Here is a 374-nt window from a genome sequence, read left to right on the forward strand (position 1 = left end):
TACAATTCCATTATTAAAAATATGAACCAGCTCTCTTCACTGAGCAAATTGAAGCCTGCTTTGACCCAGCCTAACTCCAGCCAACTTTTACTTACCCACACAAAATAATGACAAAGCATTCAATGACAGCTGGGTAGAGGTTGGAGAAGGCCACGCTGGAGAGGTCGGTGCTATCCTCCTCCAGGAAAGGCACACCAGTCGAGCCTCCTCCCGCCACCGAGCCATCTTCTGTTGCATTCATTTTTAGAAATTCTAGCTGCCCATAGCCCTGGAAGCATGAAATAAACTAGTCAGATATATTTTGTCTGCCTAATGTGTCTTTCTCCTTCTTTTATAAAAAAAAAAAAAAATATTATAACTCCTTTTCCATCTTC

At 41.7% G+C, this 374-nt stretch overlaps 1 protein-coding gene across 1 annotated transcript in view; it reads right to left on the minus strand.

Annotated features, from left to right (window-relative positions):
• Positions 1-374, minus strand: part of LOC119586207 (integral membrane protein GPR155-like) — a gene marked incomplete at its 5' end in the record, with an annotated part of 11,959 nt that overhangs the window by 6,785 nt on the left and 4,800 nt on the right. The window contains 1 exon segment of the mRNA XM_037934908.1: positions 96-268. Within this exon segment, the coding sequence (XP_037790836.1) occupies positions 96-268 (173 nt within the window).

The sequence above is a fragment of the Penaeus monodon genome, chromosome 21 (genome assembly GCF_015228065.2).
Source record: "Penaeus monodon isolate SGIC_2016 chromosome 21, NSTDA_Pmon_1, whole genome shotgun sequence".
Taxonomy (NCBI): domain Eukaryota; kingdom Metazoa; phylum Arthropoda; class Malacostraca; order Decapoda; family Penaeidae; genus Penaeus; species Penaeus monodon.